This window comes from Balaenoptera acutorostrata, chromosome 15 (assembly GCF_949987535.1).
Source record: "Balaenoptera acutorostrata chromosome 15, mBalAcu1.1, whole genome shotgun sequence".
NCBI lineage: Eukaryota > Metazoa > Chordata > Mammalia > Artiodactyla > Balaenopteridae > Balaenoptera > Balaenoptera acutorostrata.
This window is the reverse complement of record NC_080078.1, coordinates 59,117,923-59,141,049: the sequence shown is the minus strand read 5'-3', so window position 1 is coordinate 59,141,049 and position 23,127 is coordinate 59,117,923. Positions and strand designations below refer to the sequence as shown.

Here is a 23,127-nt window from a genome sequence, read left to right as displayed (position 1 = left end):
CTCCTTGTCCCATCTCTGGTTTTAGTCCACAGTTTCCAGCCTCCCACTTGAGAGCAATGTAGAAAAACCAGTGCTTACTAAATGCTCACCCACTGCATGCCAAGCACAGTGCTGATCATGTGTGCAACAGAGGTGAGCAGTGCCCAGAGCCTCACGGAGAAGGAAGGGGCACGAATTGCTTGAGCATAAGGTAGTTTGTGGTAAAGGTCATATAATTTGCACCCAATGCCACCTCCAGCAGATGGTCTCCCAGAATAAACCCCACTCACATTCGAATCCTCTGTGTTCCAGTACAGCAGTTTGGCTTGCAAGAAAGAGACTCATTCCAGTTATGTCACAGGATGGACGTTTATTGGGAGGACATGCCTGATAGTCTCCCAGGAAGAGCCTGGCAATCAGGCACTAATAAGTATAGGACCTGGGACCGGAAGGGTCCAGCCACAGCTACATGAATCTCACCTGGCCTCCAATTTCTTCCCAACCTGTTAGCTCCTATGCCAACTCCCCACTTCTCTTCACATTTCTCAACTCAAATCCCAGAGTGGTGGGCTCTTTGCTCCTCCCACCATCTGCCACCAGGATACCAGGGGAGTCACTAGCCCACTTGAGAACTGCTTCCCCTCAGGCACTGACTTCCCTAGGGGCATGTTATTCTTTCTTAGTGGCCCTTGTTTGTCTTAACAGTGCACAAGCTTCCAGGAAGAGAACGTGAGCTCACTTGATCATGGACAGGAATGCACTTGGAGCAGAAATAAGGGTGCTGATACCATGTCTGCCCCCCACTCTCTGGGGGTGGGGGAGTGGGAATGGGGGCATCTCTTCTTCCAGAGGCCAGATCTGGCACAAGATGCCTGTTCAGGCAACCCAGCTACCTGGGATTCCCTCTCCCTAGGGACCACGAAACCTTCTTGATTTCCTCAGTCTTAATGTGTGAGAGAGACTACCTCCTCCAGGAAGGCCATGACCAGAATAGACAAGGGCACACCCTGGCCTTCAGTAGATGGGCGGTGAGACAGAACGTGGCCTGCTGGCAGCATTCCCATCAATGTCAAAATCTCGGGGATGAGTCGATAGTTGGGAGCCCTTTGAATACATAATAAAAAACTACATTTCCCAGAATCCCTTGCAGCTTGGCGTGGCCATATGGCTAAATTCCAGCCAATGGGAAGTGAGTGGAAATTACCTGCGCAACTTCTGGGTTGTAGCCACAATGGGAATGGGCATGCCTTTAACTTCCACTCTTCCCTCTTCTTGCTGGAGGAAGCGTGAATGCAATGGCATCATTGTGAACTTCACAATCAAAGGCAACATTTTAGGGATGGAGAACAACAAAATAGAAGGATCCAGAGCTCCAACATCTTAAACCACCATAACATACCCAGACTAGTATGGGAGAGAAAAATCAAATTCGCTCACGTTGAAGTTACTGTATTTGGTCTTGTTAGAGTAGCCTAGCTTATATTCTAGCTAGTACAGAGTGCCTTGACCAGCCTGTGATGATGTAGAAAGCTCTTCTATTCTAATCCATCTCAAATGTCCAGGGTAAGCTTGGAGGAGAAAGATGTGAAGAGGCAATGCATTGGAATATCAATGGAGAGATGAGATCCAGAGAAAAGAGAAAGAGAAATGGACATGGTCAATTCATTTCTCTTCAGAGTTCCCCAGGGTCAACACCCTTCCTGGTAGATTGATGTTCACGTCCACCTCTCACCACCCATTTTTCTTGGGGTTTGGAGCCAGGTCATAGAAAGTCAGGTGCCACAGAGCTGTTTTCATGGAGGCAGGCAGGACCCAATGCTGCCTTGTTCACAGGCCCCGAGTCATCACAGATTCCGGTAACCTCTTCCCCCTGAAGGCAGGAAATGCTACAGGTCAGCTCAGGGGCAGAGCACAGGACGAGATCACAAATGTGGCTGCATCAGGATCAATGAACTTCCCACAGAGAAAACTCTGGTCACTGGAGGACTCTGGGAGTAGTCATCACCTGACCTCTAACTCTGGAGGGCAGTCCCCCAGGTCCCCAGCCTTGGGTAGGGGTCCCAAGGGGATTGGTGAGAGTGTGCATGACTGGAAATGTGGCTGGGAGCCCTGGCCCACCAAATGGATTATCTGAAGAAGGGGACACATCACAGGGGAGGAGAAACAGACTTTCACCCCTGCCCAGGTGAGGGGCGGAATCAGGAGTGGGGAAGAGAGACCCTAAAACCCAGGTGGGGTCCTGTGTTACAAGATGTGTCCTGGAAGTAGAGGTGATGCTGCTCAGTTCAGAATGTCTGCTCCAGTCATTCAGGCAGCCACGCAGCAAGCATGTGACTGCTCTGCCCCAGTCAGAATATGGCTCCCCCTGTCTTCTCAGGGGGCGCTGGGTCACTATGCTCTCTCCCTAGTCTCTGCCTAGCCCCAGACACCATCCTATAAATGAGAGTAATCTCTCGGTGCCAGCCCCGCAGTGCGGGTTAGCCGAGCATTGTGTCTGCATGTGCCCACATGGTGAACGAATACCTGTGTGGTTTCCTTCTGAGAAGCCATTTCCACCGAATTTTCACCCACTCTCAGCTTATGAAAATGTCTCCTTCTGCAAGGGTAAAAGTGGACTCAGAGAGCCTCTCCCCTCCCCCGCCTGCCCCCATTCCCTTCCCCCACCCTATAAGCTTCACCCCAGACTGCTCCCTACACAGAGCGCTGGGGAGATTTGTGGAGAGTAGGCTACTTTCTTCCTCCCCAGCCCTTTCTTCAGCAGTGAGAGGGCAGAGATAAGAAGAGAAGAAAACTACAGAAAGATAGATTTAGAGACGATTCTAGAAGGGCTTCCCAAATTTGGAGCAAAGAGAGGGACAGGCTAGGAAGTATGGAGCTTGTGAATTTGGTGGGAGGGACATGGGGGAAGGATGAGGTAACTCTGTCCACCTTCTAGCTCCAGACCCACCTCCAGGCGTAGCAGGCCCCCAGGCCCAGCAGTAGGAAGAGGAGGCCCGCCAGCAGCCCCAGGACCCAGAGTAGCTGCTGGAACAGATGCAGGCGGTGCAGGGCTAGAACACAGGGGTGGGGCTTAGGGGTGGCTGTGGCTCCAGGCCTCCAATGCTCCCTCCTAAGGTGACTCCCCCAAGATGAAACGTAAGTTTCACTTTCTCTCAGAAGCGTCCCCATGCAAAGGAGTTTCAAGAAATCAGTCTAGACTAGACAAGCTGATTGCAGCAGAAGTGATTCAGGAAAGACCTCAGAAGGAAGCCTTTGGACCTGAGAACTGGGCCTCTGCGCAGAGTGGCCTGGGAGATAGAGCCCCCCTCACCTCTGGTTCCAAAGTAGGTGGCAGCAGAGGCAGAGCCCAGGGCATTGGAGGCAGAGCACACATATTCCCCCTGGTCACCGGGCCTCAGCTCCCCTATGTCCACCCTCAAGGCATTGGGGGTGGCTGAGACGTGGATGTGTGGCTTGGCAGGAGCAACCTGGGGCTGGCTGGAGGCCACCAGCCGACTGCCAAGGTGGATGGTCAGGCTGGCTAGGGGCTCGCTGTCCACTCGGCAGTCCAGAATGCCCTGGACGCCACCCTCGGGCTCCAGATAAACCGTCATGGTGGGCGTCTTGGGAGGGTCTGTGGGAAGACAAGGGAGTGTGGTGATTGCAGAAACAACCACAAATTCCTCCCCTCCCTGTACCCCATGCAAGGTGACTGCTGCTCCACCCATTAAGAGGAAGAGCCTGTTTCCTCACTCCTTAAATCTGTGACTCACTTTGAAGGCAGAAGAAGTAACATTGTATGACTTCAGGGCTAGACCTCAAGGGGCCTTGCATCTTCTGCTCTCCTTGGAAAACAACCATGTGGAAAGCCCAGGCCAGCCTGCTGGATACATGTGGCCCAGCCTATAGCCAGCCCCAATTGCCAGCCATGAGGGTGAAGCCATCCTAGACCATCTAGCCTCTGTTCAGCCACTGGGCAACTGCAGCCACATGAGGTAAGACTAGCAGAACTGCACAGCTGAGCCCAGCCCAAATTTCTGACCCACAGAATTGTAAGCAAATGAAAAATGGCTGTCGTTTTAAGCACTAGGTTTTGGGGTGGCTTATTACACAGCAATAGCTTACTGATACGGTATGGGGCCCTGGTGAAGAATAAAGTAGGGGGCCAATGTTGATGAGGGCCTACTGTGTACTATCTTGCGTACTCCTCACAAGGTGAGGGGACTGACATTTTACAGAGAAGGAAGCCAAGGCAGGAATGCACAAGATCACACCAGTCACTGGGAATCCTCTGACCCAGGACTCCATTCCTGTGAAGTCCTTGCTCTTTGCAGACAGAAGAGGAGGAAGACCTGAAGTGGGTGTGTGAGATGTGGGGAGACTGGGGCAGGGGGAGGATGTCACACTCACAGAGCACCCGGAGCATGACTGGAGCAGAGGTGGTGGCCCCAGTGGGGAGTTCAGCCCGGCAGTGGTACATCCCAGCTTGGGCGAGGGCCACATGAGTGAAGGCGAGGGTGGGCAGAGGCTCTGTGTGTAGTTGCCGGCCATTCCAGAACCAAGCAAAGGTAGAGTTCCCCATGGGCCCAGGGCCGCCAGGGAGGTGACAACTCAGGTTCAGCGCTGTGCCCTCAGGCACATCCAGCCCTGGCGCAGCCACCACACGCACACCTGCAGGACCAGAAGTGGTTGGGGATCTGTAGGCCTGTAGGAGCCGGAGTCTCTGGGTTGGCCTCTGTGCATGATGGGAAGGCCTGATCTGACTTGGGATCTGGATCCCCAAAGGTGGGACTGTGTCTCCCCCATGAGACTGAGAACAGGGCTATCTCTCCTCCTTGCCCCGGGGGCTTCCGGGGCAAAGCTCTGCCTCCCTCTCTCATCAATTCAAGCTTTTTGATGGATGAGGCTGTGTCTTGCCCTCAGGTTGGACTCCCCAAGGTGGGGCTGCACCTTGTCCCTCAAACTGAGCTCCCTGAGGGTAGGGTTATGTCTGTCTTCCCATCCCTGGTTTCCCCAGAGCAGGTCAGTGCTCCCACCCGTAGTCTTGGCCCTGTGAGGGCAAGGTTATGTCTCCCCTGCACCCAAGCTCCCCTTGGGCATTGCCATACCTCCACGCCCCTCCCCCTCCGTAGGGAGCTCTCCAAGGGCCAGGCTGTTTCTCCCCCTCACGCTGGGCAACCCCCTCCAGGAGGAGCTGTTCCTCCCCACCAGGTCAGGCCAGCCAGCCCCCTCTTGTGGGAGCCCCACCCTTCACATGGACTCAGACCCCACAGCACCGGCACCCCTCCTGCGCCCTGGCCTGCTCACCTTCTGCCTGCAGCTGCCCCATGGTGCTGACTGAGCCCAACAAGTTGCGGGCCGTGCAGACGTAGGTGTCCTTGTCACCTGAGGGCACATCTTGCACCCGCAGCCGCAGGGCGTTGCGGGCCACCTGGACGTGGCCCGTCCCCACTGCTAAGCCGTGGACCCCGTGGCTGGTGGCCAGCACCTTGCCATCGTGGGACAGGGCCAGCTCGGCAGGTGGCTCGCTGTCCACAGTGCACTGTACCACGGCCATGGGGCTGGCCCTTGAGTCCCAGAAGGAGGACAGGACAGCGTCCCGAGGGGCATCTGCGTTGTGGGGCAGGGCAGAGTTGAGGGCTTTGCTTGGAAACCCTGTGCTATCCATTGCCCACCTGCCTGGCATTGGTGAGGCTGAAACATCTGGGAAAATGGTCACTTCTGGGAAGTGACAGCTTCTCAGGAGTCCTGTGGGCAGATTCCTCCTGACAGGGTTCACAGGACCATAAGGAATCTTCCCTTATCACCTATGTCTTTCTTTCCCCAAGTGTCTTTTCCCAGGTTCCCTGCAGTCCTATGCCCACCCACACCAGGGCCCAGAAGCACCCTCCATCCACCCTGGGCACCCCCAGCCAAGGACACTTGCTCACAGAGGACATGCAGCGCTGTGGGCCGGGAGCTGCGTGTGCCCTGGGCATCCTGGACCTGGCAGGTATAGGCGCCCGCGTGAGCCCGTGTAGCCACCGGGAACGAGAGCGAGGCAGCTGACCCCTCCTGCAGCCAACGACTGTTGTGGTACCAGGCATAGTGGGTGGGTGGGCGGGCAGCAGGGTCTTCACAAGTCACTGTGACAGGGGCTCCCTCGGGCACAGTGGCCGACGGAGCCAGGGTCACCTGCACACCTGTACCAAGAAGACATGGTCAGCTGGGCTGGCCAGACACCATAACTGATCCCACCCCTGGTGGGCCTGGCTAGCGCCCTGCCTTACCCTCTAGCCGCAGCTCCAGGGACATGTTGGCCTGACCCAGAGGACTGCGGGCTGAGCAGCTGTAGAGACCCTCGTCACTGGGCCTGGGCTCCCACAGCTCCAGCCTCAGGGTGTTGGGGACAGAGGCTGTGGTCGAGGACACCAGGAGACGGCCAGCGTGGCTGAGGGCCAGCTGGGCAGGTGGGCGGCTGTCCACTGTGCACAGCACCAGGGCCAGCTGCCCGCCGCGGCTCTCCAGGAGATAGGTCAGGCGCATGCTGCGGGGTGCATCTATGGAGGCACAAAGGCATAGAAGGAGTTCAGGGACCACAGTGGTGAGGAGGCCAGTTTGCAGGTGGCATTCTAACCAGGAGGGCCTTGGCTCCCCACCCCCAAGGGCCTCCACTTGCCCAATCTGGGGCACTGCTTCTCTGCCCCATTGACCCCAAACTCTAATGCTCCTTGTCCAGTACTCCATCAGCCAGCTCGGTACTGAGTTCCTGGGGTGGATGCCTGTGAGGCTCTGGCCATGCCCTGATCCCTGCAAGCTGTTGTTATTCCTCCCAGCTCCACCCTGCATCCAGCCACACTCACAGAGGACGTCCAGGGTGACGGGTCTGGAGAGGTGGAGTGTCTGGCCAAGGGTCAGCACGCCACAGCGGTAGGAGGCAGCATCCATGACCGTGACGTTGGGCAGAGGGATGGAGTGGACAGCACCTGGGCGCTGCTGCCCGTCTTGGTACCATGTATAGGTGAGCTGGGCCATGTGGGTAGTCCATACAAGGCAGGTCAGGTTCACCAGCTGCCCCTCCTGTACGGTGGCTTTGGGCCACACCTGCACACTCACAGCTGGGGAGAGAAGGAGGGCATGGGAACACCAGGGAATACCGAAGGCTGTGTAAAGCAAGCCACCTGTCTCCATGAGGGTGGGAAGCCACTCGGCCTCTGGGAGACCCAGGTGACCCACCTGTAAGTGGGGCTCAGAGATGGAGCTTAGGAAATGGCTCATCATCTGTCAGCTGGTCCCAAGCAGAGTTCTCCCTGAGCTCTACAGGCCTCGCCTGCCCTGCTGTGGTTTCTCCTTGAGTGCCCCCTTTCTGATTAGTTTTATCCACTGGGCATTCATGTAAAATTCTGTTTTTAAGAAAGGTTTTCAGGGAGTTCCCTGGTGGTGCAGTGGTTAAGAATCTGCCTGCCAATGCAGGGAACATAGGTTGGAGCGCTGGTCCGGGAAGATCCCACATGCTGCGGAGCAACTAAGCCCGTGAGCCACAACTACTGAAGCCCGTGCGCGACAACTACTGAAGCCCGTGCGCCTAGAGCCCGTGCTCTGCAACAAGAGAAGCCACCGCAATGAGAAGCCCGCGCCCTGCAATGAAACTAAGAGTAGCCCCTGCTCGCTGCAACTAGAGAAAGCCTGCGCGCAGTCAACGAAGACCCAACGCAGCCAAAAATAAATAAATAAATAAATAAAATTTTTTTTTAAAATAAAAAAGGTTTTCCATGAAAACCAGGTCTGGAGACTGCTGCCCTTAAGAAGGGTGGGAATGCAGACTGTCTTATGTTCAACCCTCCTGCCTGTGCCCCAGGCTTCCAGAACCCTCTCCAACCTCCTCTTCTCTTAAAGGAGCCACCCCCACACACACTCACACCCCTACACTGACCCTGGGCATCAAAGGTGGCTGAGGCCGAGGCCTGGCCCAGGGCGTTGGTGGCCTCGCAGGTGTAAACGCCCTCATCCTCCAGCACTGCATTGTGGATCTCCAGACGCAGCGTGTTGGGGGCCACAGCCACCTGTAGCCGGGGAGAGCTGCCTGCAAGCTCCCCCACACCTTGTAGGGTAGAGGCCACGAGGAGGTCCCCGTGGAGCAGTCGTAGCTGGGCTGGAGGGTCGCTGTTCACACGGCACAGGAGGAGGCCCAGTCGCCCAGGGCCTGTGTCCATTAGGGGGATGAGTGTGGCCTGGCGAGGGGCATCTACACAAAGCAGGCAGTGGTCAGGGCCCAACCAGGTGGTCCCTCATCTAGGACTCTCTCGGAGGCAGAGCCCAGGACCAGGGGCTCGACATCTCCTTCCCCAGTCATGCCCTTGGCTCCCTCATCCCCCAGGAAACACGAACGAGATGAAAGTGCTTACAGGACACGTGGAGGCTGACAGGGACAGCCAAGTTCGTGGTGGCTGAACCTGGAGCCTGGGCTTGGCAATGGTAGGCCCCAGCTTGGCTCAGAGTTATGGCTGCAAAATGGACTGTGGCCGAGGTGGACTCCTGGAGGGGCTGACCATCCCGATACCAGCGGTATGAGGTCCCCTCCAGGACCCCTGTGGGTACCTGGCAGCTCAGGACCACAGCCTGGCCCTCTTGGAGCTCAGGCGATGGTGACACCCGGACCCAGGCTCCTGCAGGGAGAAACCAAGAGCAGGTGAGGGCCCTCCGCCATACCCTCCCACATTCTGGGACTGCATGTGTGTCCACATGAGGACTGCAAGACCCCAAGCCCGTGTCCCAGAGCCACAGCTCCCCCACCAGACCACTACTGAGGGCCCCACTGCAGTTCCATGCCTCTTCCTCTCCTGTACCTGACTCCGCTGCCCTGGTTCTGACCTAGCATTCACTGCCCACCACCTTGAGTTATGGTTTTGCTTTGTCAATAGTATTTCACCTACCAGAGGGTGAGCCTCACCTGGGCCCTCAGGTTGTGTGACCTGTAACCCCAGTGCCAGGCACAGCACCTGCACATGTTAGCTCTTGACAAATGTTGGTTTGACCCCATAAAGCACTGAAATGGTAAGGATTTAGGTCATGCCAAGCGCCATTGTCCTTATCATGAGCTGGCCTCAGCATGGGTGACCAAGTGCTTGAAAGGGGAAGTTAGCAGCTGTGTAATCTTGAGTTCTTTTCAGCTCTCTCCAGTCAACTCTGCACCCAACCTCCAAGTCACGAGAGCCCAGGAACTGGGGACTGGGCAAAGGGCTGTCCCTAGTGCCCCCTGGGTCTGAGGCAGGAGGAGACCAGGGTTGGAGGAGTAAAAAGGAGAGACAGCCGGAGTGGTGATTGAGAGCCCAGACTGTACCAGGGGCCAGCATTGAATGTGCCAGGGACTAGTCACGTGACCATGAGCAAGCCCCTAAAACTCTGACCTTCAATTTCTCTACAGAATCAAGGCCCAAGGAGAATGTTCAAAAACTGATGTTTGTCATTGTGGGAGAAAAAAATGTGTTTTTCTTTGGCCTTTGCAGCATTATTGATATTAACTTTCCTTTTTTCTGGTTTATTCACTTAGGGAGGATTATTACAGAAGAATATATATAGATAGATAAATGAAGAATATGAATATATTCATATGCGTGTGTATATATGTATATATATGTATATATACTCACATTTGTATATTATATATTATACATCTATACCTAAATATGCAGAGTGGCCCCCAAGGCACTTGGGTCCACCACAGCTTCAGAGGACCGACACTCACCTCGGACCTGGAAGAAGAGGGAAGTGTTGGCTGATCCCAGGACATTGGTGGCCTCGCAGCGGTAGCTGCCAGAGTCCCCCAGGCTCAAGTCTTGGACCTCTAGCTGCAGGGAGTTGGCCGTGGCTTTGGCCTGGAGGCGGCCACGGGATGAGAGCCGGGGCCCTGGGCTGGTGGCCAGGAGGTGCTCCCCATGGAACAGAGACAGCTGGGCAAGAGGGCGACTGTCCACAGTACAGATGAACACAGCCGTGTGGCCCTGGTCCACATCCAGGAGCGCTGACAGCTTTGGAGGATCTGGGGGATCTGCAGGGATAGTGGGGAGCTCAGGCCACCCCCAGCCCAGCTCACCACCTTTCACCTGCCACACTCCATCCCCCCACCCCACACACACATGCAGTTCAGTCCCGCACTTGCCCACGCCCGAGCCACGTTCTTGCCTCCCCAAACCCAACCTCAGCCCTGTTTCCCCCAGACCACCCCTTCCACCCTCCAAGGGTCCAAACCTGCCCTTGCCCATCACCCACAGAGCACACTCAGGACCACAGGGGTGGACAGCTGGGCACCAGCCTCGGTGAGGATGCGGCAGGCATACAGGGCAGCATCCTTTCTGGTCACGGGCAGCAGCGTCAGGGTCTCCAGGGGGCCCTGGGCCCACAGTGCCCCATCCCGGAACCAGGAGAAGTTGGCAGGGCCACCGGCTTCCCGGCCCACCCTGCAAGTCAGATTGGCTCCAGTGCCCTCCTGCAGCATGTGCGATGGTGTGATGACCAGGACAGTGGCTGGAGAACAGGCAGCACAGGCCTACTGAGACAGGCCTCACCTTGATGGCTTCCCCCCAGACCCCGGTGCCAGTGGTCCAGCCTCCCTGCCTGGAGGGGGTGGGAAGGAGGCCCTCTGGGGTGCCCATGGGGCAGGGGGAGGAAAGCAAGCTCCCACTGCTGACCAAAGGTGGTTTCGCCCCATAGACCCTCCTCAGAGCTGGGGGTTGCAAAGGAATGGGGTCCCGAGTACCAGCCCCTGACCCTGAGCGACCCTTTCCCTGACCCGCCTCACCCTGGGCATTGAAGGTCGCCGAGGCAGAGGCATTGCCTAGGAGACTGCTGGCCTCGCACAGGTACATGCCCTCGTCCTCCAGCACCGGGTCTTGGATCTCTACACGCAGCAGGTTGGGGGCTCTGGTGACTTTTGTGCGTTGGGAACAGCCCCCACAGGTGCTACAGCTTTCCCCGGCTGGCAGGGAAGAGGCCACGACACAGTCCCTGTGGAGCAGCCGCAGCTGGGCCGGGGGGTCACTGTCCACACGGCACAAGAGGAGGCCTCTCTGTCCAGCCCTGGCTCCTGCGGTATCAGGGTCCAGCCGGGCGGTAAACATGGGCTGGCGTGGGGCATCTGTAGGGAGAGGAGCATGGGCACTATCCCACAGCCTCTGCCAGGGTCCCACAGGTCCACTAAAGGCTGGCTAGGCTCCCAGAACACACTGAGCAAAGGCATGCACCCAGAGCTGCCGCAAACAGCTGTGCAGGCTGTGCACGACACAAGGACAAACAGACCAGGGTGGGAAGACCTCAGCCCATGCCCCTTGTGCTAAGCTATGCCCTAGCGCTGGACTGCATCTTCCCAGAAGGAGTGCCATTTTCTAGCTTGGACAGAGGTACCATATGGGCAAGCAGCCACCTTGCATAACCTCCAGGTGCTCCTGAGCAGGCGCCTACCTAGCAATCCCTGGGTGTCTTGCTCTCTGCTTCCACTCTGCACCCCATCCCTTCCCCCAAGATCCTTCCTGCCTCTTATCTCTGATCTCCAAGCCAGCTCCTGTGAGAATAGATAATGCCTAAAATGCCCTCATCCTAGAAGTTTCTGAAGATTGGGGCCAAAGTCCCCATGTGATCTCACCCTGAACACTAGAAAACCCCCCAGAGGCACCTGCTCTTCCTGACAGTCCCCGGACATGACTCCTGCACATGTCAGGGAAGGTGTTCTGGAAGGTAAGTATGTCCTGAACATTGGTCAGCCCCTCAAAAGCATCCACCCTTGACAGGACGCAGTCCCTGTGCGTAGAGGCTCTGTCTTCGGGTCTGCACCTGTGAGGGCACAGCCTATGGGGTGTGTGCACATATGTGAGTACAGTGTCCCAGGGCCCAGCTCTGGAGGACAAAGTTTGGACATGGTGTCCATGATGGGTCTGAGGCTAGAGGCAGAGCCCTAATGGAACTGGGGCTGGGAAATGAGATTCCCCAGCCTTGGTCTCCAAATTTCAGTCCTGGGTGTCGAGGTCCGTGATGCCCAGGCTCGTGGCTGCCTTCCTCATCTAGACCCCAGGGCAGGACAGGGCCAGGAGAGCCTGGAGGAGGTGGGGGTGGCTGATGGACTCCAATGGGCTGATCCTCCTCACGGCAGGCAGGGGCTGGTGGGAAGGCTACTCACAGAGGACGGTGAGGACAGCAGGTGAGGAGGGCCCGCTGGTGCTATGGCCATCCTGGGCCCAACAGTGGTATGAGCCGGCATCAGTGCTGGAGGCCGCAGGGAGCAGAAAGCTGCTGCTGGGCCCCTTGAGAAGGAGGGCCCCATTCCGGTACCAGGAGAAGCGTGTGTCAGGTGTCGGGCTTAGGCTGCTCCTACAGCTCAGTGTCACTGCCTGCCCTTCTGCCACCTCTGCTGCCGGGCTGATGAGGAGGCGGGCTGCTAGCAGGAAAGGGAGAGAGGAAGGCTCGGCTCCTCTGTACGCCTGTGGCCTCATGCCACCCACTGCAGGAAGCGCCCCCGGGTTCCCCTCTCCCAACTCAATCGTAGGGAGCTCTGGGCATCGTGGCATCAGCTCTGTGAATCTCTTGATGATCTAGGAGGGTCTGGTCTTGAATGCCAATTCAGCTCTTATTGGTAGTAGCTGGCTGAAGCATGGTTGAGAAGGATTCTGAGCCAGATCCCAGGCTTATGTCAAAAACCTGGCTTGATCAATTACCTATGTCTGCCTCAGAAGGAGGGAAGGGCAGCACATGCACCAAGACCCAACTTCTCTATTTGGCCTTCTGCATCTGACTCCTAGCACGGAGTCTGCCCCAAATGTTCAATAAATAAAAAACAAATGAATGCACATTGAAGAACCCTCCAAGCTCAGAGTCAGAATGGGTACAAAAGGAATAACTCAATCTTCCATGTTTCCCTTTTTGCCTTGACTTCTAGGAACCTCTGAGTCTGGGATGACTATATACCTCATATCTTTTTTTTTTTTTTTTTTTTTTTTTTTTTTTTCTAATTTTTTTTTTTTTTTTTTTTTTAAAGGATTTTCTTATTTATTTATTTATTTATTTATTTATTTTTGGCTGTGTTGGGTCTTCGGTTCGTGCGAGGGCTTTCTCCAGTTGCGGCAAGCGGGGGCCACTCTTCATCGCGGTGCGGGGACCGCTCTTCATCGCGGTGCGCGGGCCTTTCTCTATCGCGGCCCCTCCCGTCGCGGGGCACAGGCTCCAGACGCGCAGGCTCAGCAATTGTGGCTCACGGGCCCAGCTGCTCCGTGGCATGTGGGATCTTCCCAGACCAGGGCTCGAACCCGTGTCCCCTGCATTAGCAGGCAGATTCTCAACCACTGCGCCACCAGGGAAGCCCCTACCTCATATCTTTGATGTGATTTTTTTCTAGCCAGCTAGTTCAGGCCCTCAGTTGACCCCTCTGGGCTCCCAGGAGGAAGGTGCCAGAAAAGGCCTCCTCCTCCGACTCCTTCCACTAGCCTCACTGGGGCCATCTTACCATTGGCATGGAAGTCCAGAGTGGAGGATGCATTCCCAAGGGAGTTGGTGGCTGAGCACGTGTACTCCCCACTGTCAGTTGGCCCCAGGTCTCGAATCTCCAGGCGCAAGGAGTTGGGGGCAGAGGAGACACTGAAGCGTGGGCTGTGGTCACCCTCCCCGGAAGTGGAGGCCAGGATGAGGCCCCCATGTGACAACACCAGAGTAGCCGTGGGCTCGCTGACCACAGAGCACTGGAGGATGCCCAGCAGCCCTGCCTGTGTCTCCAGGAACGCAGTTAGGTCCGGGGCGAGGGGTGGGTCTGTGTGAAGATGAGGGGCAGACCTGTTACCCTCAACAGGGGCATTCCTAGATCTCCCCTTATAGTCTATGACCCCTGCACCCACTTTGTCCCATAATGCCCTGGGAAAGGGGGGGTGACCCCAGCAGCTCCTGAGTGTCTATCCCGGATTGGGCAAATCACTCTGTCATCCCAGTCAATCCTTGTGGCCACCCTGAGAATGGGGATCCAGGGACCCCACTTTAAAGGTGGGAAAACTGTCAAAGAAACCTGGCAGTGGGCAGCACTGCCCCAAATAATCAAAGTGAACACTCCCAGCAATGGGACAAACTGACCCCACGTGCCTCTTGATGTGACACAGGGAGACAGACACAGAATCACATCCACGGTGTCCCTGCCCACGTGCACTGGCTTGGTCTGCTCCATTCAGACCAACGCAAACTGAGAGCATCACAGAACAACTGGCTTGTGCTCGTTGGAGTTCAATGTCAAGGAAGACAAGGAAAGACTGAGGAGCTGTGCCAGAATGAAGGAGAATAAAGAGACTTGACGACTGAATGCAATGTAGGATCCTGGATTGAATCCTGGACCAGAAAAAAGTAATTACCATAAAGGACATTATTGGGCCAACCGGTAAAATTTAAATATGGATTGTAGATTAGACAATGGTCTTGTATCAATGTTAAGCTTCCTGACTACATACAATCATACTGTGGTTATGCGTGAGAGTGACCCTAGGAAATACATGCTGAGAAATTAAGGGGTAAAGGGGCATTATGCCTGCAACTTCAGGAATATAAATGGATGGATAGATAGATGATAGAATATGTGTGTATGTATACCTATTGAGTGCATATGTATGTATGCATGTGGATAGAGAGTGTATATGTAGAGGAAAATGTGTGCATGCATGCACACATATATGTGCATATATACATACATACATACATGTATATGTGTGCATGTGTGAGCACATACATACACAAACACATATAATATATAGCTAGAGAGAGAGAGGGAGAAAATCAATTTTCCAAAAATATTAACAAATGCAGAATCTAAGTTAAAGGTATATGATAATTCTTTGTTTTCTTCTTGCAACTTCTTTAAAGTTTGAACTTATTTCAAAATAAAAAGTTTTTTTAAAATAGGAGGAAACTGAAGCCCGGGGAGGTCAAAGCCTTGACCAGATGTGAGCTCAAGGGCACCTGGGCCCAGGACCCCAGCCCTTCTGCAGGGGGCTCTACTCTTTAGCCCGGCTCCCAGGTCCAGTGCCCCACCCCCCCCACCACTTACGGCTGACCACCACGCTGACCGGATCAGAGCGCTTGCTGCCCTGGGCATTCTGCACCTCACAGAAGTAGAAGCCTGTATCAGCCCTGGTGGCTGAGCGCAGCTGGAGGATGCGGCTGTGAGTGTCCTCCATCAGGGCGTGGTTCTTGTACCACCTGTAGCGCAGCTCGCTGGGCGCTTCTTTAGGTGAGTTGCAGGCCAGCGTCACTGTCTGGTTCTCCAGAATGGAGCCTGCTGGGCTCACCTGGACCTCAGCCACTGTGGGGGCAACATAGGGCACACTGGGGGATACCCAGCTGACTTCCAGGCCCGAACCCTCAGGGTTGCAGCCAATCAGCCTAAATCTCTGCCCATTCTACATCACGCCCCTTCTGGAGAGGAGCCTCCTGGACTGGCCATGCATCTCTTTGCCCTGTTCACTGCCAGGGAGGTTTGCCATCTGTCTGACACAAGGCTGGGACTCCTTACCGGCATCCCAGGAGGCACCTTGGCCTGGTTTCCCTCAGCTGCCATGGCCTGGACGCCTCCCTGCCCTCTGGTCAAGACCCAGGCTCACCCAGGACTCACTGAAGACGTGGAGGCTGACAGGGGGTGAGACTGAAGAGCCCACGCCATTCCCAGCTTCACAGGTGTAGATGCCAGCATCGGCCCAGGCTGCCTGGGGCAGCTGTAGTACACGACTCTGGTCTTTGAGGTGCGTCCCATCCTTGACCCACTGCACGGAACTGACCTGAGGGTAGCTGTTATTCACCTGGCAGGTGAGTGTGACCAGATCACCTGGAAGGATGTTTCGCCCCGAAGGGCTGAGGAGGATTTTCACACCCTTGGGGGCATCTGCAAGGCATGATGGGGGGTGTCAAATATGGTGCTCAGGGAAGGCAGGGGGCATTTTTCCTCTCCTCTTTCAACCCTCTGCCTTAAAGAAGCCCACCCAGATAAATCATAAATCCCATTAGTTCCCCCGTCCAGGGCAGGCACTGCCCCCCACCTTGTGAGGAGTCCTGATCCCTTCCTTCTCCACTGAGAGCCTGATGCTGTGATGCTTGGCCTAGCGTCCAGCCTACGCTGCCCTCTATGGCTTTCTGCCTCATGACGTGTCCATTACCTCTCTTCTACCTGAGAGTCATGGACACACTGCTTGCTTTAGTGGCTTGTGGTAGCTGTTGGCAAGGGACCAACCACCTAATGGAGAGGCCAAAGGCAGAGCCAAATTCACTCAGAATGTTTACCTCATTTGTTGAGTTACAACAAAGAAATACAAATACAATACAAAGAAACTGCACTTCTTTAAATCTTGTTCCAAAGCCTCTCTCTATGTAACTATGCTAATAAAAGCTAATATTTTCAGGAGTTCCCTGGCGGACTAGTGGTTAGGATTCTGGGCTTTCACTGTTGTGGCCCAGGTTCAATCCCTGGTCAGGGAACTGAGATCCAGCAAGCTGTGAGGTGTGGTCAAAAAAAAAGCTAATATTTTCAGGTGCTTAATCTATGTAAATATGAAAATAATAGAAGCTAATATTTTTGAGTGCTTAATAGGTACCAAGCACTCCTTTAATTTTCATAATAATCCTGTGAGATAGAAAGAATTTACTATTACCTCCACTATACAGATGAGAAAACAGAGGCTCTGAGAGGCAAGTAACTTGTCCAAAGTTTGCTCATCTAGTTGATGGCGGAGCCAGCAGCCAGCCTGATGCCTGTGTACAGCAGTCGTTCTAGAACAGGCTGCCCTGTTTTACTGTGATGGGAAGATGCATAACCAAGTGAAAACTCGGACTTCCTCCCACTGCCTCTTTGCCATGTCTGGGTGTTACCCTGGTCACGAGTATGAGTGGCCTTAGTCAGGAAAGGGGTAAACCCCTGCCTCTGTGGCAACCTCCAGGGCTGGGCTAAATCCCAGGGCCCCTGCTGCTTGACCCCCAATTCTCTGGCTTTTTGTGTCTCCTCTTCTCTGCCCAGCCCAGCTTCGGGGACTGGAGGTGGAAGGGAGCCTTTCAATGTGGCCCTTAGGGCTTAGTCGTCTCTCTCCACCTGCCCCACCCTGTGGGTCCGAGTGCAGCCTGGCTATTTCTACAGGCTGGAGAAGGGACTGTTTCCACGGGGGAGCTGCAGACGTGTGCTCAGTGACGAGGGTGTGGCCCCCAGCGCACTCACACTGCACTTGGAGGTGAATCTCGCCCTGAGTCCTGTGGTTGGCCACCGAGAGCTGGCAGCGCAGGGTCCGGCCATGGTCCTGCCAGGACAGGGCCATGTGGAGGGTCTCCAGGTGGCTGATGCCCGTGGGCTCAAGCTTCTGGAGGTTGGAGGTGACAGAGCGGGTGGGGTCCTGGCCTTGCCACTGCAGACTGACTGGCTCCTGCAGGCACGCGTAGGGAGTGGAGCAGTTGAAGTCCACCTCCATGCCCTCGCGCAGCTCAGCTGGTGAGGCAATGGTGGGCACGCTGGGCTCCTCTGAGGAAAAAAGACAGGAGGCTAGGGGCTCCCCTTCACTGCACCTGAGACCTCCTGCCCTAGAAACTCCAGCCTTGGGCAGGGGGCTTCAAGGGGAAGGAGGATGCGAGGGGTTCATTGGGGGTAATGCCAGGGGGCACAGGGCTGGGGCTGGAACTGCGGCCAAGATTAGGGCTGGGGCTGGAACTGCGGCCAAGATTGAGGCTGGGTTTGGATTTAGGACCAGGGTTGGGTCTGTGAGCCAGTGGGGCCAGGAGCAGTCTGGAGTCCCTTCCAGGCAGTGGCCCTGCTCCTTACCTGTCACGGTGACCACTGTGCCTGTGACATCTGACCAGCGGTTGCCCTCACTGATCTCAAAGCGGAAGTTGTAGGAGCCCGAGTCCTCGGGCCGCAGGTCCCTCAACAGCAGGCTGCACAACTTGTGCTCGGCATGCCCCACCAGCAGGGCACGGCCTTGGAAACGGGCCTCCACCAGCTGGGGGTTCCCGGAATGGCTCACTACCTGCCGATTGCCCGAGTAGTCATAGTACCAGATGGTTGTGATGCCGTGGGGCACCTCCACGCTGGCAGGGAAGCTGAAGATGCAGGGGATGACGAGGCAGGAACCCCTTACGCCCTGCACAGCCTGGGGACTGGAGACGCCCCATGAGGTCAGGCCTGAGTTGGGGGGCAGGACAGGGAGGAGTGTGATGCAGGCCTGGGGTCACTGCAGAGCCCCATGCTCTGCCCCACAGAAGGTGCCCCAGATGTGCCCCCAAGCTCTACCTTGCCCCCAGCAATGCAGCCCCTCTGGGCACCCCAAAGAGGGTCACTGTTCCCTGTCACTGCCTTCCCATGCCCTCCTTCAAAGTCAGCAGCTAAACCTGTGACCAGACACAGTCCAGTCTGCCCAGGCCAATAGAGGGCTGGACTCACTGAGGCCAGGCCCTATAAGAAGGAAAAGGCCAGCGAAGCTTACCTGCTGGGATGGATGAGGCCAGGAGGAGGAACTGGAGCGGGAAGTCCATAGCAGGTTCTCACGCTGGTTCTGGTGCCTAAGAGGGTGGTGTTCACTGTGCTGGCTGGGCACACAGAGGCCTCCTGGGGAACCTCAGTCTCAGAGCCTTCTGGGAGCCCAGCCCTGTTTCCTCACACGCTATGCTGGCCAACCCAGTGAGAGGGCAGGGCAGCTGCCACTGGGAGCCAGGAGCCCGTGTTCCCAGCTCAGGCTGTACCCAGGAATGCCCTCGCTTGGTGGCATGCCCCAGAAAGTCCTCTGTCTGTCTCTTGGCCCCGCCCTAAGTTCTGCTTTCCCAGGCCCCTCAAGGATGAACAGCTGTTTCTCCCTTTCCCCCACTTCCCTGCCCCCTCCCTGCCACCCAAGTCACCAGGAACTGGAGCCCAGAGAGGCCCAGTGACTTACTCCAAGGCATCCAGCAAAAATGATGGTTTCTTACTTTAGACTTGTCTCCCTACCACCAGCCTTACCAGCTATAGACCATAATGGGGCTTGACTGAGCACTTACAAAAGTGCAGCCTTTAAGAGTCACTCCCCTGCTCAAAAGCCTTCTGTGGCTCCCCATTGCCCGTGAGATGTGGTTCCCCACACAACCCTGAAAGCTCTTCCTTTCCTACTCCCAGCTCTGCCCCCATTTCCTGCTCCCCCTGGGGCCACCCTGGAACCAGTTCCCACCGTGGGGCCAATCCTGTCTGCCCATGAGCTCTCCAGCTGACCAGCTCTGGCCTCACCACAAATGATCTTTGCCTGCTGAAATCTTATTCCGTCTCCAAGGTGGCTTCTAGCTGAAACCTCCCCTTTGGGGTCTCTAGCCACTCCAGAGCCATCTCTGTGCTTGCCTTGTCCTTGGTAGCTGTGAGCACCCATTTCTCAGGACCTGGGACTGAGGACATGTGTCCTGCAGCAGAGCAGAGCCCCCCGGCAGTAGTGGGCAAGAGAAGGGTGTGGGCCTTGGTGGTTTAGAGTTGGTGGCAGGGCAAGTCTAGGTGTGACAGGGGTCACAAGGACCCTGCCCAACATATATCCTACAAACAGGAGTTAAATGCCTACTGTATACCAGGCACAAGAAGGCAGACCCTCTGCCATAGAGTGCCCCTGGTGGAGATGGGGGCTCTAAGAGGTGCAACAGATATGAATCCAAAGGGGAGAGATGCCAGAAACACATATAACTGAAACTATAAAACTGTTAGAAGAAAATGGGTGAAAATCTTCATGACCTAATAACAGGCAATGATTTCTTAAGTATGACACCAAAAGCACAAGCAACAAAAGAAAAAATAGATAAATTGAATTTGATCAAAATGAAAAACTTTTTTGCATCAAAGGACACTATCAAGAGAGAGAAAAGTCAACCCACAGAATGGGAGAAAATACGTGCAAATCATATAGGTGATAAGGGATTAACATCTGGAATATATAAAGAACTCCTACAATTCAAGGACAACCCCCCCACACTGAACATCCCAAATTCAAAAAAATGAGCTAAAGACTTGTATAGACATTTCTCCAAAGATGATATATGAATGGCCAATAAACCCATGAAAAGATGCTCAACATCATTAGTCATTAGGGAAATGCAAATCAAAACCACAATGAGCTACCACTTCACACTGTAAACAAACAAACAAAACCAGAAAATAACAAATGTTGGTAAGACTGTGGAGTAATTGGAAGCTTCATGTACTGTTGGTGGAAATGTAAAATTGTGCAGCCCCTCTGGAAAACAGTTTTGTGTTTCCTCAAAAAGTCAGACATAGATTACCATATGATCCAGCAACTCCACCCCTAGTTATATACCCAAAAGAATCGAAAACAGGGGCTTAAACAGTTACTTGCACACATGTTCATAGCAGAGTTATTCATAATAGCCAAAAAGTAGAAGCAACCCAAGTGTCCATCAGCAGATCAATGTGGTATATCCATACAACAGAATAGTATTCAGCCATAGAAAGGAATGAAATTCTGACAAATATTACACACATGGGCGAACCTTGAAAACATTATGCTAAGTGAAATAAGCCAGGCACAAAAGGGCAAATATGGTATGCATCCACTTATATGAGGTACCTCGAACAGGCAAATTCATAGAGACAGAAAGTAGAATAGAGGTTACCAGGGGCTGGAGAGAGGAGGGACTGGGGAGTTAATGTTTAATAGGTATAGAGTCTCTATTTTGGATGATGAGAAAGTTCTGGAAATAGACAGTAAGGATGGTTACACAGTATTATGAATGTACTTAATGCCACTGAATTGTACACTGAAAAAATGGTTAAAACACTTAAAAAATGGTTAGGTTATGTATATTTTACAACATACCATAAAAAACCCATGTTGCCAACTTTGCAATCCTTCCTGGTCTTAAATGCTGACTCTACAGATTGACGGGAAGGGCCTGGGGAGGCTGGAAGTGGGAACAGGAAACTCATGACATCTCCCAGCCCCCAACCTATCTGTCTCAGGGATGGAGCCCAGCTGATTCTGGTAGCTGCCAGGGGGCACACCTGGGGAGAGGCTGAACAGATGCCCAGAGCCTGGATAGGGCCTGAATTGCCTGTCAGGATGACTAGCCAAGTGTGAAGAGAGGGAGCACAGTAAAGGCAAAACTGAGGGAAGAACAGGCAGAGCCCTGTTCCTTAGTTGACTTGGGTCCCTGGCTAGGCTGCTCCTGCAGACAGGTCTGGCCATTTGCTGAGGCCCAGTGGCTCATCCTCAGTTCTTTGGGCAGTCCTAGTCCTGCTCCTCTCCCAGGAAGATGTATCCACACCCTCCACACCTGGTCCTTGGCCACAGGAGAGGCTCATGCTGGCCCAGGCTGGGGCCCATGACCTGGATGCTATGGCCTGGATGCTGGACTGAGCAGCGGCCTACTGGGCATGTTTGGGGGCATGTGTGGCCCTGGGGCCCAGAGCCACACTGGGCATCAAGGTCACCTCCTCTACAGCTGGGACATCACCAATGTTTATATTGTCCCCAGCTCCCCTGATGTTCCCATTTGGGGCCCTGGAAGGGGCAGTTCTGAAGCTACAGGAGGAATGGTAGGATTTTAGACATACTGACCCCAGAATGGAGCAGGGATTTTTGAGAGGACCCTTTCTAGAACCACCCCAAATCACATCATGTAGATGTCACCTATACTTAGCCCAGTCCCAATACCCAAGAAGTCAGTCCCACCAGAGTCCAGCTTACCGGCTCAGCCTGTTCCACCCCAAAGACCACCCTCAGCCCAGAGAACTTTTCTGGAAAAAAGAGAGGGCAAGAAGAACCCCAGGAAGGGAGCTCCTTGTCCTTGTTTAAAGCCTGGTGTTGAGGGGGAGGTACCCCTAGGGCTTGGTTTGAGCTGGTGTCTTGGTGGGCACCTGCACCCAGCACCTCCTGGTGCTGGAGGGATGATTGCAGGTCCTGGGGTAGGGGGTGGCTGTACTGGGGACAGGGAGCACTGCAGCCCTTAGGCAATGACCATGTGGGAGAGCATGGCTCCCGGGTTCATCCTCCAATATCCAAGTCTTGGGCACTCTGAAGACAGAGTTTAAAATCCCACTCCCAGAACTGGTATATACTGCATCAGCACTGGCTTGGGGTGGATGGCACATGGGGGGCACCCATGTTTGCTGCCTGTGTGAGAGCAAGTGAGTGGGTAAAGTCTATATGAGACCAAGTGTCCCAGGACATCTGGGAGGGCCGGCTGCGCCACAAGTCCCTGACCTCTGATCCTAGAGGCCAAGTTTGGCCTGGGGAAGAAAGGGCAGAGGCAGTTTTACTGTAGGCAGCTGTGCCTGGGTGCAGGATTCAGTTTCTATTTCCTAGTACCAGAGCTTCTCCCCAACTTCCCTATTCAGGCTGGAGAAGGAGGGAAATGGGGTGACACAGCCAGCTGGAGTGCTCTACTGCACAGATCGGAAATCAGGTACAGATGGGCAATTCCGGGAGTACATTATCTTCATAATGGTGGAAAGCCCCAAACATAGGCCAAACATTTAACTTGGAAAGCCATATTATCCATAAATGAGGTCTATTGGCTTTGAAATGGGTAGTAGAAGTTTCACATTTCATTCCTTAATCTGACTGTAAATGCTCTTAGCCTGAATGCCCATTCCCCCAAGCTATGCTGGGCGGTGCCAGGGGCCTTCGCTCAGATGAATGAAGTGGTAACAAGTGAAGTGAAATGAGGGGAAGGTGAGGGTCGGGCTGCAGTTGGGTAGGGGTGAAGGTAATGGTTAGGCTGGGATTTGGAATAGAATTAGGGTTGGCACGGAGTTGAGAGTGGTGGTGTTGGGTGAGCATGCAAGTCAGGCCGGGGGCTGGATGGAGATGACAGTTACTAAATGGTAGGGGATAGGATGCAATGGAGGGTGAGGCAAGGTCGGGATAAGTACCCGGGCTGGGCAGGGCAGGAGTCAAGGTGACGGTTAGGATGGGGCTTGGGATGTGGGTTGGAGAAGGTTTGGGGTTGTTCAGGGGTTTGGGTTATGACTGCAGCTTTGATTAATGTCTTGGGCTTGGACACCCAGGTGTCCCCCAGCAAATCCCAGCCCAGCCCCGCTCCCAAGCCTCCTCTCGCCCTCCGGGCCCAGGGATGGGAGTACCTGCTCCACAGGGGGAGATGGCTGCAAGGCTGGCAAACTGCAGGAGAGAAGAATGGAGGGGGCAGGGCCAGGAGCTCGAGGTGCTGCTGGCTCTCCTG

At 54.8% G+C, this 23,127-nt stretch overlaps 1 protein-coding gene across 8 annotated transcripts; it reads right to left on the bottom strand.

Moving 5' to 3' along the window:
• Nucleotides 1–353: 353 nt before the first annotated feature.
• On the bottom strand, nt 354–23,127 carry SIGLEC1 (sialic acid binding Ig like lectin 1). 8 transcript variants are annotated; one of them, XM_028162279.2, is made up of 22 exons: nt 23,030–23,127; nt 18,408–18,483; nt 17,747–18,106; nt 17,153–17,449; nt 15,566–15,832; nt 15,002–15,256; nt 13,427–13,726; nt 12,107–12,364; nt 10,736–11,071; nt 10,207–10,461; nt 9,683–9,985; nt 8,343–8,603; nt 7,871–8,182; nt 6,801–7,055; nt 6,228–6,497; nt 5,889–6,140; nt 5,266–5,568; nt 4,369–4,629; nt 3,290–3,592; nt 2,927–3,029; nt 2,503–2,575; nt 354–1,849 (listed from the first exon to the last, which is right to left on the bottom strand). In XM_028162279.2, exons 2-22 carry the CDS (start codon nt 18,454–18,456, stop codon nt 1,742–1,744), a joined length of 5,181 nt encoding a protein of 1,726 aa, XP_028018080.1. In that variant the 5' UTR covers nt 18,457–18,483; nt 23,030–23,127; the 3' UTR covers nt 354–1,741. The 8 variants fall into 8 exon arrangements, 7 of the variants coding, with proteins under 7 accessions (XP_028018080.1, XP_007195916.1, XP_007195917.1 ...); XM_007195854.2 differs by lacking the exon at nt 23,030–23,127 and adding an exon at nt 18,582–18,656; XM_007195855.2 differs by lacking the exon at nt 23,030–23,127 and having other exon boundaries at nt 12,107–12,361; nt 18,408–18,645.